At 31.2% G+C, this 14,964-nt stretch overlaps 1 protein-coding gene across 1 annotated transcript; it reads right to left on the bottom strand.

The window, feature by feature from the left end:
• Positions 1 to 425: 425 nt before the first annotated feature.
• On the bottom strand, positions 426 to 11,993 carry LOC143609942 (protein FREE1-like). Its single transcript, XM_077084553.1, has 9 exons — positions 11,158 to 11,993; positions 3,081 to 3,167; positions 2,863 to 2,994; positions 2,212 to 2,343; positions 1,976 to 2,041; positions 1,756 to 1,866; positions 1,560 to 1,655; positions 1,453 to 1,483; positions 426 to 826 (listed from the first exon to the last, which is right to left on the bottom strand). Exons 1-9 carry the CDS (start codon positions 11,971 to 11,973, stop codon positions 678 to 680), a joined length of 1,620 nt encoding a protein of 539 aa, XP_076940668.1. The 5' UTR covers positions 11,974 to 11,993; the 3' UTR covers positions 426 to 677.
• Positions 11,994 to 14,964: the final 2,971 nt, after the last annotated feature.

The raw sequence follows: 14,964 nt of genomic DNA, 5'->3' as shown, positions 1-14,964 counted from the left end.
ATATTAAATATGTAAAATCTCAATTAAACCCCTACATATTCCAACCAGGTACAAAAGACCAAACATACCCGTACATGTACCCGATTGTACCTGCACAAAAATTCAACAAAAACGAGTACCAATACCCATACCAAAAGGCTAAATCGATATACAGATACGGGTACAAGTATTTAAAACAAAATGCACATCTCTACTTTAATTGTATATGTCATGGTTTGCAGATAGTTTATCTTTATTTTTTCACATGTAGTGATTAATTGTTTGTACTTTTGACTGAAAACTCGCTTCTTTTTTTCTTTTTCTTATTTTTTGTTTTGTGAAAGGCATAAAAAAAACTCACCTTTAAACTGTTTATATACCAGGATATATTCTCTCATTGTGAATCACCTTAGTGAGACAGCTTACCTTGCATGATGTATTGATGTACGAGTCCTTACAGCAACAATGTTCTAAATCAGTTTTTCAGTTATGTTATTACACTATGAAAAGCCTTTACATGAATCATACCCTTCATAACATCACATTTACAAACAAAGTTGCACCGAATTTTATGAAACCAACCCGCACGAATAAGAACAAATACAAGTGATCAATAAACATACCGATAACAATGAGTAGACCGAAACCCTCAAAATGAACAGGAAAACAAAATAATCAATACGAACGAACATAGGCCATCAGCGTGCATTTACAAGAAATGGGTGCTGGCAAACTCCACATTCTATGGTCTCCGAACCCGAGCTGGGAACTTGAACTTGCAAATGGACGGTACAAGTTGGACAAGCAACTTCTTTCATCCGCCTGCTAGAACCTTCAAACTTGGAACCTGCTGACTCAAATGTTAAAACTTTTAACTATAATAACCTATAATTCTATTCATTTCCAATACAGAAAATTGCACAAATGGTCCCTGTGGTTTGACCATGTTGCAAGTTTTAAAAACTGCAAACTTATTTGTGGGAGGGTTACATATTTGGGAGGGTTGCACGTTAAGTTGTTAAAATCTAGTCCCCGCAAATTCGAACAGTGCAAATTCGAAGGTGATGAAGTCGACGGAATGAGCTGGAGTTTAAAAGAGTTTTTTTTTAAGTTCCAAAATTGAAAAGATACAATCACCCTAACATGACATAAACTTTCAACTAAAAACTAAATGGGATTAACGGTAGGGACTAAACGTTCAACCCTCTCCCAAACGTTTGAACCAAGTTTGCAATTTTTAAAACTAGAGGACCAAACTTGCAATATGGTCAAACCACAGGAACCATTTGTGTAATTTTATCTTTCCAATAATTTGTACTCATAATACACAAACCGGGCCCTGTATCTTCATGAACTAATTTATGAAGTTAAACAAATCTCCATTTTAAATATCAGTAAAACGTCAACAATTATAGGGCTATTTAACAGTTAAAAATGCAAGATTCATATGTATTGGTAGAAAATTTATCGTACCTGATGATGGTTTGTGATTTCTTTCCAACTCCTGTACGTATTTATCCAAAAAAAAACATAAGATAAATTGTTTCATTAATCAGCTCAAAAGGAGTATAATAGTTGACCTGAAGTTTCTTTGCGAGGTCATCATGACGCTGCAATCCTGATGATCTGTTTGCAGCCACTTCCTTGGCACTGCTCAACCGATGACTAACCTCCAACTGAAAAAGAAAAAATTAAAATTAGAGTTTATATAAATACTTTCATCAAATAGTATAACCATAGAAATTTAAATATTATAGTGGTGTTATAGACGCATACCATGCAACGATCACAAACACGAACTTGTGGAGCGTTTTCCTCAGATGTAAGAGCAATTCTTCCTTGAGTACACTTGTCACAAAAAATATCTCCACAGTTCCGACAATGATGCTACAATCGAGAAATAATTACAAAAACAAAAAAAAAACAATTTAATTACTTGAAAATTTCACAAAATACAAATGGGGTTTTAATAATCAATATGATAGATTCCACTAACCTTCCTATTAAAAGCACTAAAATCGGATCCACAACCAGTACACTTAGTAACAGCTTCATCAGGTACCTACAAAAAAAATTCAAAATAAGCCACGATAAAAAAACTAAAAAAAAATACTTATATGATTTCTGTTTGGTAAATATATATTTAAAGAATAATTGTTAATATATAGAGAATTTTGATAAAACTTAAATAAATAACATATACCTGCTAGAAGTTTACAAAGGCTTACTTACCCAATGATCTTTCTCCTCATTTACGGGTTTGATTTTGTTCATCCAGTCACCCAAACCTTTTTTCTTTTCAGTTGATTGCTCGGTAACTTTAACAGCCTCAACGGGCCTGCTACATACACCCATCTCCTTAACCTGTCGTTTCCATGAAAAAATATTCAGAAATGGATTAAGATCATGAATTAATAGGCCTGTAAACGAACCAAATGGAACATGTTATGCTCATCTTCATTCATTTAACCTTAACTGAAAAACGATTGAAAATACAATTAAACGAACAAAATTTTCTTGTTCCTGTTCGTTCTGAAAGAAAATGAATGTGTTTGTGTTCGTTTATGTTCGTTCGTTAACAAAGTAAGCGAACAGTTCATGAATGTAAGTTGACACAAACGAACATAAATGAGCATAACTGAGAAAACATCAATTAAAAGTAAACGTGAACATCAATCTGTTATGCCTAAATAACTAATAAAACTAGCCTAAATTGTGGTCGACCTAAAACATGTGTTCATGTTCGTTCTTTTAACTAACTGAACAAAGATACTGTTTGTGTCCATTCATTTATTCAATAAGCGAACCTCCCGCCCAACAATTCAATCAGCGTTCGGTTCGTTTACAGGCATATATAATTGCAATAAATTTGAAATTTGTAACCTGAATGGTTGCAGCAGTTATTGTGTCCAACAACGTGTTTGTAGTGTAACTGTTGGATTGCAGCCTTATACGCCTTGGCTCAATGTCTACAGAGCTCTTGGACCAAAACGCCAAGGTGGATGAATCATACACCTATATAACGTATGAGAAAACTTCAATAAATAAAGGTAGCAAAATTAGAATAATGAATAAAAAGGAAAAAGTAAGAAATAACACACTTCACATCTCGTTATTGCGTCAAGAGAATATATCCTCAAAGTCCGACTGGTAGAGGGGTCAAGCATTCGGATTCCATCCAATCCGACCTGAGGAAAAATAAGAAACAATATGCTTCACATCTCGTTATTGAAAACAACATGCACAGTCAACAAAAGTATTGCCATAAAGCTGTGTAACATCAAATATATGAAAAAAAATCATCATCATCATCATCATCATCATCATCATCGTACTCAGTATATCCCACCAATAGCAATGCTATGGTAGGGTCTAAGGAGGGTAAGATGTAGACAGCCTTACCTCTATCCCATAGGGATAGAGAGGCTGCTTCCGGTGAGACCCCCGGCTCGATAGTAGTTTTGCATCAAGCCTTGGACATAAGGCACATAGCACTCAATCATCGGTACACCGGCTGATCGGTGCATGTGCCCTTGTCTTTCGGCTATCAACGCCACCACATGATGCCTGATTAACCTTCCGCCACTAAGAAACAAGTGTAACAAAGTAAAAATCACATGCTTTTTATTATCGCTAAAAACCATAATATCATATCAACCATCGTTTTTAATGTTCACTGTAAAAATATAATTGGGTGAGAAAACCGTTTCACCAACTCAGACTAACTATACTAGTATACTACTGTGCTGGCCTCCTGCATGAACTAAGCGTGAGTTCACTACACACAGTAAAAACTACAATTATTATGCACACTGTAAAATGTCACATGGATAAAATAGTAACTCTTGAATGAAAAAAAAATTGCAATATCTCAAACACTAAGTAGCACGGGAACGGGTACGGGACTAGGAAACGGGGACGTTACGGGTACGGGAAACGGCAAAAATCATAAATCCAAGATTCGGGTACGGCAGGGATACGGCAAGAAAAAAAATATAAAAAAATTCCATATATATTAAACAAAGTTCAAAATAGATATCAAAATATAAAAATTCCAAATATATTTATGTAAAATATTAATCTTTAAATACTATTAAAGCAAAACAATTGTTCACATGGCCTTCTACTAGCCTCTCCACATCAATTGTCCACATGTCATTCAACTAGCCTCTCCACATCATTGCCACATCATTGCCAAGTCATCTATTTCCTTTCTTATTATTGTCAAATCATCTCACAAACTATATTTACCTTAAGATTTTCCACCCTAATCATATTAATCTCTCTCTCTCTCTCGGCTTACTAACTCCACCATCCACCATCTTCTATATTCCGGTAATGTAGATCGAGATTAATCGTTTTCCGGTAAGGTTATATATTATACTCTAATGGCCAACAATGTTATATGATTTTCCGGTAAGGTTATATCTTTTTCCGGCAACATCATATTTTCTTTCGGTTATTGTAGATCTAACTTTTTTATTTTTATTTTCATTGTTAACTAACTTTTTTAAAATCAGTTTAAGTTCTAAATAAAAAAAACCGCGATGAAGCTAATATTTCTACGTATTTACGTTTTTCCGGTAAGTTTTTCCGTTCATGTGTTATACCTATAACAATGGTGGTTTTATATTTTTCCTGTGTTTTTCTTTTACATGTTCTAGGTTCTAAATAAAAATCAGCTTCATTCATGGACATTATCATTATTCTTTTTCCGGTAAGGCCAATTTAAAATTTCCGGTTATAAATTATAATTCAAATCTTCCATAATATCAATGTTATAACAAAACTTTATTATTTCAGGTTATTGTCCCGATTGATGTACGGAATATTTCATTTTACCTTCTAAATAAAAATCGAAGATACCATCGTCATTATCACTATTTCGTTTTTCCGGTAAGACCATTCAAATTTTTCGGTTATAAAATTATAATTAAAAGCTTCCATAATATGACTATTAATATTTGACTTTATCATTTCAGGTTATTGTTCCGACTCATATAAGTTAATTGCATGGATTGAACATTAGTTAATAAGATGTATTTTTTTTTAATTTTTTTAATATTGATGTATATTTTTTTTAATATTCATGTATATTCCTTGTTTGTAAGATTATAATGTACATTAAATTACCTATATTAATATAATCATTATTCTATTGTTTTTGTCAACTTCTAATTAAGTGACAAATATTCCGTCTAATTTAAAATCTCATTATAATTTCCAATCTTATATTAGTTTACATTTTTAGATTTATACACATTGGAGAATCCCATTAATACATTTTATAGAGTTTGACATTCCTTATTTTTTTAAAAAAACCGGATGAACAACCTTTTTTATGTTTTTAATTTTTTCCATTTTTATAAACTTATTCCTTAATTTGTGATTTGACCGAAATAATAACTCATTCCTTAATTAACATATTTAAACTCCTTTTAAATTCGGAATTTGACCAATCTTTCAACAAAGTTTTAAAGGTTTTAACACACTCAATAATTTAAACTCATTTCAAAATCTTTCCATAATTTTTTGAAGTTTTTAAATTAACCGATTTAATTTTCATTTTTGTAATTATTACTAAATTAAATAGTCATATTAGTAAAATTGGAACATATTTGATTTTATTTTTTTGTCATTTGGCATTAACTAGAATAAGTTATCATTTTAATATTCAAAAAACTAATTGTCAAACTAAAAATATTTGCCATAATTGTAATGTAATCTTACTTTAATTTACGAGAATATTAATTATTAATTAATACTAAAATAATAGCCGCGTTATTTTAGAACACAATATTCAAATTGACATAATTTCTAATAACCAATACTTAATATATCATAAATTAAATAACCGTTTTATCATCATTTATAAATATTATTCGGCACATATGATTTAGTGAATATTATTAAACGTGACGACTTTTCATAATTGATTAATATTATTATTCCCATGAATCAAGATATTTCAAATTATTTCTATATTTACATGAAAGACCAAATTTAAACTTAAAATTACAAAATTTAATTAACGTATTTAAACTCCTTTTAAATTCGAAAATTGACCAATCTTTCAACAAAGTTTTAAAGGTTTTAATACTCTCCATAATTTTAAACTAATTTCAAAATCTTTCCATAATTTTTTGAAGTTTTCAAATTAACCGATATTATTTTTATTTTTCTAATTATTTCTAAATTAATTAGTTATATTAGTAAAACTAGAACCGATTTGATTTTAATTTTTGTGATTTGACATTAACTATAATAAGTTATCATTTTAATATTCAAAAAACTGAATGTCAAACTAAATACACTTGCCATAATTGTAATGTAATCTTACTTTAATTTACGTGAATATTAATTATTAGTTAATACTAAAATAATAACCGCGTTATTTTAGAACACAATATTCAAAATGACTTAATTTCTAATAATCAATAATTAATATATCATAAATTAAATAACCGTTTTATCATCATTTATAAATATTATTCGGCGCATATGATTCAGTGAATATTATTAAACATGACAATTTTCATAACTTATTAATATTATTATTCCCATGAATCAAGATATTTTAAATTATTTATATCTTTACATGAAAGATCAAATTTAAACTTAAATTTCGGTCACTTATAAGTTTACCATTCGATATCGTATTCTTCATAGATATTCCATCATAACTACATCCAAATTTCAATAATTTTGCTGCAACCATGTAATTTCTTCAACGAATTATTAATATACATTTCACAAAGGTTAATGCCACTAAATTTCTCAGTAATGTATAATAAACACGTATTATATTTTTACCCATAATAACTAATAAGTTTTTTAAACATAATATAAATCTTCTAATTATAACATCCAAACAATTTGATAGTGTAAGTCTTAATGTTTTCAAATAATATTAAAAATATTTGATAATTTATTTCTTATACGTTTAAATTTTGTTTTCATTGATTTTGTATCATATTTTTTCAGCTTTAATCAACGTCAACATAAAATTTGTTAATCTTTCCAAAGTTATTTGAGAATTCATTTATTGTAAAACGTTTTTAAGTTTTGTAAATTTAACAAATATTAACGTCAGTGATTTAAAAGTTTGTTGCAAGATTGGTCAAAAATCAAAAACAATTTCATAATTTTTTGAAGCTGACTAATTCCAATTTTTTTATATTTTGTAACTATTTTGAAAATATTTCAAAACGGGTTGTTTTGAAATAGTATCAAATTTGTTAGTTATAAAATGAAGGTCAAAAAAAAGTTTTTATTGATATATCTTTTTGGTTTAATGGTTTAAGTTACAAAGATGTTTTATGTTGTCATTTTACTTTGTTTGTTGTTATATGTTATTTTGTTTTAATAAAAACAACAATTTAATAAAAACAACTTTATTAATGTTCAAATGTTACTCATTATTAAATATGTTATTTGGATGCTATTGTTTTATTATATTTTCAGGTGGTGAAGTAAAATGAGTTTCTTTTGATAGAATGTTTGAAGAAGTTGATGGTGGTTTAATATGAAAGAACATGTTTATGCCTTTTGTTGATGTTTTTTGGTTATTCGATGTACATTAACTTATTGTCACTTTTAACTTTTAATATCTAGACAATGTAAATGGTTAACGTTTTGGTCTGAAAGTTTGAAGAAGTTTTGTGTTGCATGAATTTGTTGTTTAAATTTATTATGTTTGCTAACATGTTTTTCCACCCGTGTAACACGGGCTATACCCTAGTGAAATAATAAGATAACAAAATAAAGAAAGTAAAAGCTAGTTAATGGGATAGTTATTTCAGAAAAGAAAAAAAAAAGTATGTTCTCGGATTAAGATTACCAAATAAAACAAACAATTTATTTAAAGCATTTATACTATGTACTATTATTAGAAATAAAAATAGTCAAATTGGAAAAGCCTGAGAAAACAGCCACACAAACATCTATACTATATAATAAATAAAGGTTTTTTATGCCACATGGCATCACATAAGATAGTTTTTTATAAAATTTTTCCACCTCTCTCTCTTATTAAATGCATTTCCTTTTTATTAATAGTTTTATATTTAACTCTTTTTTTCTTCCTTAATCAATTATTTTCTCTTTTTAATAATTATTTTTTAATTTAAAATTTTAATACAAACATAGATATATTATTTAGTTTTATATAAATATGTTGTATTAGTTATTAATATTAAGCTTTTATTAGTAACAAATTTTCAAGTTGGTTTAGATAAAATAATTAATTTCAAATAAAAAAATTTTAACTTTATGTTTGTTTTGCAATGAAGATTAATAAAAGCTAAAGTCAATCACTATAGATGGTTTTATTTGTTTTTGAGACAACATGTTTTAACGCATGGTAAACGATGTGTTTCATTATCTAAAGTTGAAATAAAAAACAAAACAAAACTACTAATTTTGATATGTAGATTAAAAGTGCAAATATTGTATACAAAAAAAATATTTAGAGATTTATGAATTTTCAAAATCTTTTTATTTCCGTATTGTGTAATATGTAATTTATTCTACCATATATTATATCTGTATATCATTTGAGCATATTACATTGTGTTATTATCTAAACAAATTTATTTATTCTTGCTCGTGTTCTACACGGATCTTAATGGCATATGCCATTACACATGAGTGATCCTTATAAATTTTTTCCATTTCTCTCATGTTAAATATATATTTCTTTTTCTGTTAATAGTTTTATATTTTATTCTATTTTTTTTCTTTTCAATCTATAATTATTGAGTGAACTGCGGTTTTCGTTTCTATGGTTTGCCGAAATCTGCGGTATTAATCCAATAGTTTTTCCCCATCTCTCTCATTTTAACTATGTTGATCCTTACAAAATTTTCCCTCATCTCTCTCACATTAACTACATTTCTTTTTTTAGTATTTCATTTACAATTTTAATAATTCAATCCTAATTTAAAAGAATTAATACCATCATAAATATCATTATTTATTAATATTAGATTTTTATAAGTAACCAATACGAAACGGGTGGGTTTCTTTAACCGATTAAAGTATCAAACATTGTTCATGTCAAAACGGTTTAAGATTAGAATGAGTTTTGGTCCATGAGTTGGTTTAAAAAAGTTGTCATTTACAACTATAAGTTTTGATATAGAAATTAACCAAGAAATAATTTCTGATTTATGAATTTTCTAAAACTTTTTATTTTCAAATTGCGTAATATGAAATTTTTTTACTGTATAATATATCTTTATATATGTGATACATTTTTTTTATTTCATATTATGTTATTATTTAAAAAAATTACTTATTTTAACCCGTGTGCTACACGGGTAACTAACCTAGTATGTAATAAAATATTAATTTTTTAATCTTATCACCTTCAACATTTCTTTCACTTCAACTACTCACCAGAAGTTTCTTTTCCAGCAACGTTTGTCTCCCCACCCCTGGTTTAGATGTATTATATATAATATCTAATCATAAACCCCTAATTTTTTTAAGAAACGTCCCGGAAGCGTTTTACGGGCCGTCCCCAATTACCGGAATCGTCCGGGAAACGTTTCCCCGGCGTTTCCGTCCCCAAACTGTCCCCGGGATGGGGACTCGTACCATTCCGGCGTTTCCGTGCATCAGAGCTCAAACATAAAACCACAAGAAATAATTACTAGCTCCTGATTTAGTCACTTGACTTAGTTAGTCCTGATGCATTTTTGCACACCACTGATGTCAAAATAATGGTAGTAAAATTTTAATTAACTGATTACCAAGGATAACATTAAAAATAAGTGAACAACTCGTTGTAGAAAACACAAATATTAGTAGATGACAACTAATTGCAAATAAAAGAAATTCAACTATGACTTTGCAAATGCCAAATTGTTGTAAGTTAATAGTACCAATTATTTTCTACTGCCAAGGGCCCGGCAGGCGGTAGTACAGTACTACACGGTTTACTTTTCATTGTACTCTCAACTCTACTTAATACTTGCATCTCAATATATAAAAAACGTGAGATGAAGAGCAGATGGAACAAAAACAATTACAAAAATTAAAGGCATGAAACCACCACAGGATTCATGGCAGTTGTGGTGGACGATTGACACAAGTGCATGACTGCATGTGGTACCAAGGTTTCTAGTTTTTTACTTAATTTTTCAACATATCATTTTAGACTATAAAAACATAACAGACTTTCACAAAATTTAATGCATTGGGTTCAACTATCTGTTACTTTCGATAAATATAAAGAACATTGCAGCTTAATCAATACTTTTGACAGCCTGCCTTAGTAACTTTACACAGTTTTAACAGCCGCTTAACAGATACTTTGGCAGCCAATTAACCTGTATTTTAGTACACTGCATGCTAACACTTAATCACAAAGTAATGTGACCAAGTTAATGTAAGCCATCCTTTCTTAGACTCCACTTAAACTTTTAGTTCTTATTAATTGCTATTCCCATACTGTAAGAAACATCATATTCTTAACATACATATATGCTCGCAGCCCACCACTAAAATTGCAGTGTTGTTCTCTTTTAGAAGTCCCACAATAACTGCAACATTACTACTACGTATGGAGGTTTTTTAACTAATTATCATTTGTCCTCTTGTAATCATAACAAAGTACATGCGATTCGTTTAGATGCACAATATGCACTTCACTAGTTCACTCTAATTGTGATTGCAATGACATTCTAAATAGTTAATTCCACTAAACTGAGAACAAGTTTTCCTGTGGAGTTAAATGTTGCAATAAAGAGTAGAATTCAAGTATCTAATTCAAGGAATTAAAAACACGCCATAACTTACGTCTCCAAAAAGATGCCTGCTTTCTAAAGGTTGACACAATAAGAAGCCATAAGTTGAATTGATAAATCTTAATACCTTCTTACTTGCAACTCTACAACTATATTGGAACGATATAAGCATGACAATAAAGTTCCCTACTTTTCTATACCTTTGTTCAGTACCACAGATCTGTTTAGCAATGTAGGTACTAAATCATTAGCTAAATAATTTCCACCCTCTAAAATGAACGTACAGATGCTTCACTACCTTTCATGTTTACAAGTAAACACACGTAGCCAGTAAAATCTCACTCATAGCAAACGAAAACGGAAAATCTTATCTTGACATGTAACATATAGTATCCCGATAACACAAAACAACAACAGAAAACCGTACCTGACAAAGAACATCCATGGTACTCTGCCCACCACTTTCTGCCAACAACTTAACCCTAAACTTCTGAACCCCACCTTTAACATCCTCCAGCGTCTCAGCCTTGGGTACCGCCTTCACAACCTTCGGAGCCAAGTCCTTATCCTTACCAGGCAAACCAATCGGGCGCCCAAAATCATCGAACAACACTTGCTGCTGCTGCGGTTCCTTCCACATAGAAGACTTGGAACCAGTTCCCCTAGACCCGTAAGGCTCAACCTTACCCCCTTGATACGCATAAACACCTTCACGGTAACTAGACTCGGGTGGCTGGTTCCCGTAATAATCCCCCCCAGCCCCTAGTTGAGCATAATGATTATTATGATTATTTCCAGCATAGCCGGTGTCATAAGAAGTCTCGTATACCTGACTCGGAACGGAAGGCTGAGTATTAATATTATTATTATAGGGAGAGGGAGAGGGTGAGTATTGGAAGGGTGAGGTGTGATTAAATTGAGGAATCGGAGAGGTAGGGGTGTAATTGGGGTGTTGATCGTAGGGTGGATTATTATTATTATTATTGCTATTATAGGGTGGTGGTTGAGATTGATAAGAGGTGTGTGAAATGTCGAATTGGGGATTAGGTGTGTATGAGGGAGCAGTGGGAGGAGGTGGATAATAATCGGAAGAAGGTGGTGGAGGGTGGTAGGTGGTGGGGGGTGCAGAGGCGTAATTGAAGGGTGGTGGTTGGTGGAGATCGGTGGTGGTGGGGTTAGGGTTAGGGTTAGGGTTTGGAGGGTAATTGGGGTAATAAGGAGAGGTGTAATCGCCTTGTTGCATGCTGATGGATGATGAAGATTGATTGATTTGAGGAATTTGGGGGTCGCCGGTGATGATGCTGGTGGTTGATTGATTGGATGATTGATGAGAAGAAGACGACGACGACGACGACTCTGGATTTTGTTGTACGACAGGTAGACGACGACCCCCCGATTACTTTCATATTTTATTTTTTATTTTATTTTTAACTTTTAATAAGAATATAATAAAACCATTAAACAAGTTAAGTCGTGTTTTTCTTCTCTTCTTTCGACGTAAAACTTATCTTACTCCTACTTTTACACCATTTCAGACTACAGGTCCGTGTGATGTGGTTTAGTGCGGTTTCAATTAAATCCAAATTTTAGGTTTTGGAGTTTTTGAAACCGTTCAGTTTTGGTTTTCGTTTTGTTATCGGTTCGGTTTCGGTTTTTGTTATTTGAGCTTCAAAAATTTTAGAACGAAAAAAAAAGGTTTGCAAAAAATAATAAATTTAGATATAAATAATTTTGTTAATTGTTAAATAATAGACTACTATACATTTGAACAAAAATATTTATTAAACTCTAATAATTTACTAAATATAAAATATAAAAAAACAAAAACTTAGGAATTCGGTTCGGTTCGGTTTTTTCAATTTTTATTTCATGCAAAACCAAAACCGAACCGTTAGTTTGGTTTTTACAAAAACATAAAACCAGATCGCCGGTTTTGTTTCGGTTTGAATTATTCGTTTTTTTGTGTTTGTTGCACACCACTATTTCAAACTAATATCTTTCGCGTCTAAATTTGAATATTAGACCTCTTAAAAGGAAAAGGCTTGACAACTACAAGTAGCTTGTAGTTAGGCCTATGAGGTATATCATGGTGTTGGAACTTGGAAGAAAAGTGTAGTTCCTAAAATTAAAATGGTTGAACTGAAGTCTCATGATAAACAAAATATGTGTATTTGGGATTTTTTATTTTATCAAGTTATGACTTATTTGAAAAGTTTGATGGTGTTTGAGGTTGAGTTTTAAAAATGTTTATTGGCTTTTTCAAAAGTCATTTTGAAAAGCTAGGATTTGTGGCTTTTGAAAAACTGTTTTTTAAGTCTTTCATAAAGCTAAAATAAAAAAGATTTTTGGTATTGCCAGACACATTTTAACTTATTGGCTTCTTGAAAACACCAATAAGCTAATAAACATTTTTCAAACTCAATCCCAAACATGCTTTTAAAAGGTGTTTGGAATTGCTTATGATGTGATGGGAAAACTTTCATAAGTTACAACTTTGTAACTTATGACTTATGAAAAAGTCATAAGGAGGCCAAAATAAGGAATCCTAAACACCCCATTGGTCTTCAGTGGTGATTGAAAATTTTAGGTGATCATGATGAGTGTTAATGAAGTGGCTCTGTAGGTAGATTTCGATTATTTGTTGTAGGTTCGACGTTGTTTTAAGGAGAAAGAAAGGGTAGATCATGCTAGAAAGATCAACGATGATGAATTAGGGCTAGAATTAATGATAAATGGTGAGAGAAGGAAGTGAATCATAATGTTGAGACATCCAAGTTGAAATGGAAATCTATTGGCATCCAAAACTAAATTTTAGCAATCTACAAGGGTTTAATATAAGGAATTATGGTAAGGTTGTTGCAGATTGTCTCCACATTGTTCTCTATCACGGCCATAGCCGTCGTCTTTTCAGGATGTGTAGAAAACATAATGAATTTTTGGTGTTGAATGCTTTTGTGATTTTCGTAACTTATTGGTATATCTTTTCATAAGTTTAATTTCATATATACCCTTACAACCCCCAACTAATGTCGAAATAAGAACAACAAAACAGAGACAGATAATTATTTTAAGTCACCAATAGAAATGAGATAACAACTCTAAGATATAGATATGAATAATACACACACTCACATTTATTGATAGCAGTTATTAACAAGTTTTTAAGACCAGTTCAATTCGTTAAACACTAAGATTTTCAATAGAAAAGTTAATCATGTCGGGTTAACGTGCTAGATTGTTTAATTGATTAATGAAACTTGAAAGCCACATTTATTCATCTCACATGACCATTACATTAATTCGTCTCAAAGATGTTAACCTTTGAGCATTCATATTGAAGCCTTTCAAAAACATATTTTTTTTTACAAATTTGGTTACTTTTCAAAAAACCTTCCACATGCAACTTGTCACACCCCGACCAAAGGCGGCGGAACATGCCGGGATGCGACGGATTGCCCATAAGCGCATGACACTATTTAAAGCGATAATATTTAACAACTCATTTAATTTCACAAAATCATAACGTCACACAACATAATTGTTCATACAATAATCATCACAAAATATAGCAAATAAATATATTGTTCATTTTGCTAATATCCTAAAGGTCTTGATAGTATTTTTCTCAAAGTCTCGAGTCAACCAAAAGTCAAACTTGTAACATTGCATAAAATAAAGTTTATCAACACAAAGGTTGGTGAGCAATTCATAGTTTTGAACAAGTGTGTGTATATATATATATAATAAGAAAAATGTCCACAACTTGTATACGAAACAATAAATAATAGCAATAATTTGGATAAAAATGAGGTCGCTAATAAGAATACATTAGCGGCTGTAACATCACGGAAATTTCGAGCCAAAAATGCCAAAATCCAAAGTCAATGGATCAAAACTGTCAAATTCCAAACATCAAGGGCTAAAATGAAAATTCTAGTTTTCCTGACCCATCGCGATACGCGAGGCATCAGAAGGGACACCCATCACGTACCGCGATAGGGTTGTCTGACACGTGTGCCACGTGGCACACGGTGGCACCGTCTGCCGCCACGTGGCAACACATCCGCCACGTGTCGCCACGCGACACAACGCCTGCCATGTGGCAGGTCTACTGGGTGACTCATTCAACCTACGTCGCGATACGCGACAGGTTAGCCAAGGAACCCATCGCGTACCGCGATGGGATCCAAAAATATGTCTATAAATAGCAGCATTCGGGATTTCATTTTCACAC

This window comes from Bidens hawaiensis, unplaced genomic scaffold (genome assembly GCF_021521415.1).
Source record: "Bidens hawaiensis isolate Kalapana, Puna unplaced genomic scaffold, B.hawaiensis_p1.1 tig00021292_1, whole genome shotgun sequence".
In the NCBI taxonomy this organism is placed as follows: domain Eukaryota; kingdom Viridiplantae; phylum Streptophyta; class Magnoliopsida; order Asterales; family Asteraceae; genus Bidens; species Bidens hawaiensis.
Note: the sequence above shows the minus strand (reverse complement) of the source record. Positions and strands in the feature narration are given on the sequence as shown.